Source organism: Gymnoscopelus braueri, assembly GCF_963280865.1.
Source record: "Gymnoscopelus braueri genome assembly, chromosome: 13".
Taxonomy (NCBI): Eukaryota; Metazoa; Chordata; class Actinopteri; order Myctophiformes; family Myctophidae; genus Gymnoscopelus; species Gymnoscopelus braueri.
This window is the reverse complement of record NC_137615.1, coordinates 34,121,136-34,125,756: the sequence shown is the minus strand read 5'-3', so window position 1 is coordinate 34,125,756 and position 4,621 is coordinate 34,121,136. Positions and strand designations below refer to the sequence as shown.

At 47.8% G+C, this 4,621-nt stretch overlaps 1 protein-coding gene across 1 annotated transcript; it reads right to left on the bottom strand.

Moving 5' to 3' along the window:
• Window positions 1–1,140: 1,140 nt before the first annotated feature.
• Window positions 1,141–2,448, bottom strand: LOC308099526 (regulator of chromosome condensation-like; the record flags this gene model as incomplete). Its single annotated transcript, XM_080448269.1, has 1 exon — window positions 1,141–2,448. One exon carries the CDS (start codon window positions 2,446–2,448, stop codon window positions 1,141–1,143), a length of 1,308 nt encoding a protein of 435 aa, XP_080304395.1.
• Between the last annotated feature and the right edge of the window lie 2,173 nt (window positions 2,449–4,621).

The window sequence follows — 4,621 nt, the reverse complement described above, 5'->3', positions numbered from 1 at the left end:
CTCTCCCTAGCTCTGTCTCTTTACTTTAACTTAATAGTTTCTTTTCTCAATTGCGCTACACACACACACACACACACACACACACACACACACACTCGCACACACACACACACACACACACACACGCGCGCACACACACACACACACACACAAATAGTGTGCAAGAAACTGCGCGTATTAGTCCAGCGGTTTGCAAAATATTTGACTGTAAATGTTTAGCCAATAATGCTCATCTTTTTAATTGCATCTTCGTTATCTTTTTTTCTTTTTTCTTTTTGCCAGACCCAAGGGGTCGGGCTTACATGAGGCTTTGTATCTGTTTTCTCCATACATGGGCATGGTCACTTTGTCCCCCGGCCCCAGCCAAAAAAGTCTGTCCCCCTTTCGTCCCCTTTCGTCACGAACTATTCATGACATCATTGAATTGAATCATTGAATCACACGTACTATATCCATATCATAATTAGACCACTTAGGAACGAAGCAAGTTGGGAATGCATGCCCCACCGGTTATACAATACCCGTAGCACCTGTTGTCAGAGTACCCGTTGTACCCATCTGTCTTTCTGTGTCCCTTTTATGCCCATATATGGGCATGTTAGTCAGAACAGCGGTTTTGGACAACCGGATCTCCATAAACCCCCCGGTGCCATCGGCAACGTGCGTGCCAATTTTGTCGTCGTTTGGATGCTTCTCGAGATGCGTGAACTACGGACACACGGTACATGCCCAGACGAATGGACAGATTTTGCACATGTATAGTATGATTATGGGGTGTAAAACAATAACATTAAAAAGAAAAAAAGGAAATAGATCTCATTTGTCATGAGACAGAAAACATCCAGAGTTCTCATAAAATCGGGGCCTAAAAACAACACCCACTATCCACCTGTCAACCTTGTATCTACATGTTCTCTCAACAGCACACACCTTGGCTCAGCACAGGACGTCAAATGTGGCTTATCCACCACCCCCATGTACCCAGACTGCATTCCAATCCACTATGCATTCACTGCGGAGTGACACAAGGGCTGAGAGCATATGTTATTGTGGATAGTAGATTGGAATGCAGCCCCATGCAGTCCCCCTCTTGTCAGTTACGGTAGGTAGGCCAACATCATTCTCTGGTGGAGGATGACTTTATCCCCTCTGTTCGGCTTTGACCAGAAGAACTGTATGCTGCCCTCCGCCGGATGCTGCTAGCACTGTGCAGTTCTCCAGCTGTTTGCCTGATATCTTCACAGGGCTAAACTCGTCATTTTCCTCCCCTGTGCCAAGCTGAAGGTTGGTGCCCATGCCCCAGGCATACACGGACCCTTTTCGGGTGACGGCAAAGCTGACGCGGGACCCACAACTCACGCCGTTGGCCAACTCCATCCCGGGCACAGGCGAGGGCTCACTCTTCTGCGCAGCTCCCTGGCCCAGCCCCAGACGACCGTAATGCTCACTGCCCAGGCTGTATACCTGGCCTTCGCTGTCTAGGCAGAGCGCGTGCTCCTCTCCTCCAGAGAACTCCACCCAAGCCGTGGTAGAGTTGCCGAAGCAGGCCGGTTTCACTGGAAAATAACATGTGCCTTTAGTCCCAAGCTGGTGGTAGTTGGACAGACCAAACCCATACACAAAGCCATCTTTTGATACGGCAAAGGTGAAGGTTTCCCCACAGAAGGCATCTATGAAGTGAACCTTGCCTTTCAACAGCACCAGCTGGGGAATCAGTAGCCGGTCAAGGCCCCGCCTGCCTCCTCTGTCAGCAAACATATCTTTCACCCTTCCCAGCTGCCCCTTCTCTCCACACCCTGCAGTGTAGAGGTTCCCCCCTTGTGTTAACATTACAAGGTGGTCATTACCTGATGCGACTTTAACGACAGGCTCTTTCAACGGGACTTTGACTGGAACGTTGGCCTTTTCCTTGGAATCCAGAATACCCATAAGGCCATTGCTATCTCTAAATGAGCCCCAGAGGTACACTGTTCCATGCTCTGTGAGAGCCGCTGTGTGGCAGTTCCCCGCAGAAACCTGAACCACCCTCTCTTCCAGGACCACCTTCCCGGGACAATTTTCCGGCGCCAAGTCCGACGTCTCCCGACCCAGGGCACCCTCGTCGTTACAGCCAAACGTGTAGATACTTCCAGCACCACTGAGGCAGACCGTGTGCACTCCTCCGGCTGCCACTTGCACGATGCCTTCTGGCAGGGGGACAAGGGCCGGCTTCTTCCGCTGCATGACGTTGTCTCCTAGACCCAGCTGTCCAAAGATGCCCTGGCCCAGCACCAGAACCTGACCTGTCTGCTTCCCGTGACTCCTGTGGTGAACTTTCACTTTTTCCTCGAGACCTGTCTGCGTCCCATGACTCTTGTTGTGACCTTTCCCCTTTACCTCATGATATGGTGAGTGCCTCTTCCTGTGAGTCTTGCTTGGAACCTTCCCTGAATTATTTTCTGCAGCCATGTCAGCAAAACAAATGTAATGAAAGAGTGATTGGAGCGATTACTTATTGTTAAAGGATGTGACGTCACGTGCACGTGGCCGTCACACCAAACTAAACCAAACCAAACGCGTGTGTGCATGTCTCTGTTCCCGGATTGTCATAGTTATGGGAATGCCTGATGTCACAGCGCTGATGTCAGAGAGTTGGCCGGATTATGCCCAAATATATACCATACTGTACAGTATGTAAAGCGTTTTGTTTTTTAGCTCCTATAGCTTGTATTTCTATGGTAAAGAAACTCCTCTTCCAGCACCACGCAACACGTTTCAATGCTCTTGGCAGGCATCCAGCATTTTTAGGGGGAGTGCACTGGGTGCCTCCATTTTTGGAGAGAAGCCCCGCGTTTAACAGTTAGATCCGTCTTCACCATCCATCTGAGATATGCTTTCTAGTTTTACTCGTTTCTTACTGTCCTTTATTATTTATTTTACTCCTGCTTCTCTCTACACTAATTATCTCCCTTCGTACAGTATTTGTAGAGAGTGTTAATTACACCCCAGAGGATCAGCATCTCTTTTTCTGCCACTGTCTCTCCCCTCATCCTTTCATCATCTCGGCTCTCCTCATTCCCTTTCCTTTGTTCCTCTGTTCGCCCCATTCCCCTCATCCTCTTCCTCCTCCTCCTCCGCCTCCTCTTCACCCTGCTCCTATTGTATGCTCATAGCAGCAACATGTTCTTGGCGTGTCTTCATCCTTCTCCCCTTGTGACGTCCATTTAGCGTCCATTGTCTTTGTAGCGTTCTCCCCAGCTCTCTCTCTCTCTCTCTCTCTCTCTCTCTCTCTCTCTCTCTCTCTCTCTCTCTCTCTCTCTCTGTTGCATTTTTCATTCTTATCCTGTGTGAATTATTTCACCCCTCTGCTTACACCTGATCAACTCATTCAACTGTCTTCCATTCCTTCACTCACTCACTCACTCACTCACTCACTCACTCACTCACTCACTCACTCACTCACTCACCTCTCTTATTCATTGCTCCCGTTTTATCAATTCACTATGACACACAACAACCGCCCGCTGCAGCACGGTGTCTTTGTGAATACCAGAGCACGCACAAACGCATGCGTGCACACACACACACTTAAAACACATCCTATCTCCATAGTAATGTTGCATGCTGTGCGGAATATGAAATGTGCTGCATGCGTGCATGCGATTAATGACTAATGTGTAAGCGTACACAATGTACTGTACTATGCTGAAGAGCAGATCTGCTGTGAAATGCCAGCGAGAGAGAAATTGGGGGAATACATTTTCAAGAACATCACTGATGACTTATGCATTTGATGACAAATACAGGCAAACACTGCTACGAGTATGCAAAAGACAACAGCAGATATGCTGGGAGAGATAAATAAGTGAAAGGTGTTGTGTAAAGGATATATATTCACAGGCCTTCTTAACTGTAAAATAGCAAAAATGCATGTATGTTATATACTGTACAACCAGGGGTCTTCAACAGGGGGTCCGTCAGAGATACTGCAACGTTGAAGACCTCTGCTGTACACTATAGGACATCTTTGCTGTGAAGTCGAACACACTCGACATACAGCAAATCACACCCCCATGCTCTAGGCCATCCTCCTTTCAGATTATCTGTCATGGTTTGCTGAGAGCGGGTGAAATAGAACTCCCAGTGCTCTCCATAGTTGATCCTTGTTTAAAACCTCATTAGTGGAGAGACCTGCTCGGGTCCCTGGTAGGCTTAACGTCTAACGAAGTGAATGGGAACCCTTGACTGACATTATGGAACAATGTCTCCACTGTGGCTCAGGTGTTGTTCCTTTGTTTTTATTTGCATTTGTTTGATGTGTAATCCCAAAGCTGACTAACTAATCTCTGAGACGTGTACAACCAAGCGCGTGGCCCCTTTACGGTCCATTCGCCCAGAAAGCACAAACGCAACCTGATGCCTTAATGAGGTCACACTCGCCATCTCTGTGTCTTCCCGCACCACAATTATTTTCTGCGCAAAAGAAAAGAGAAAAAAAACTAATTCATTCTTTCATAGCTCATGATTCATTTGGCTTTAATGAGTTGCTTGCTGTGCTCTTTCCACCCAGCTCCTGGCCAATCATCTACTAAGATAACGCTGTGAGTGGCTTTTGATGTTGTTCAGTCACTTTACGTGCACA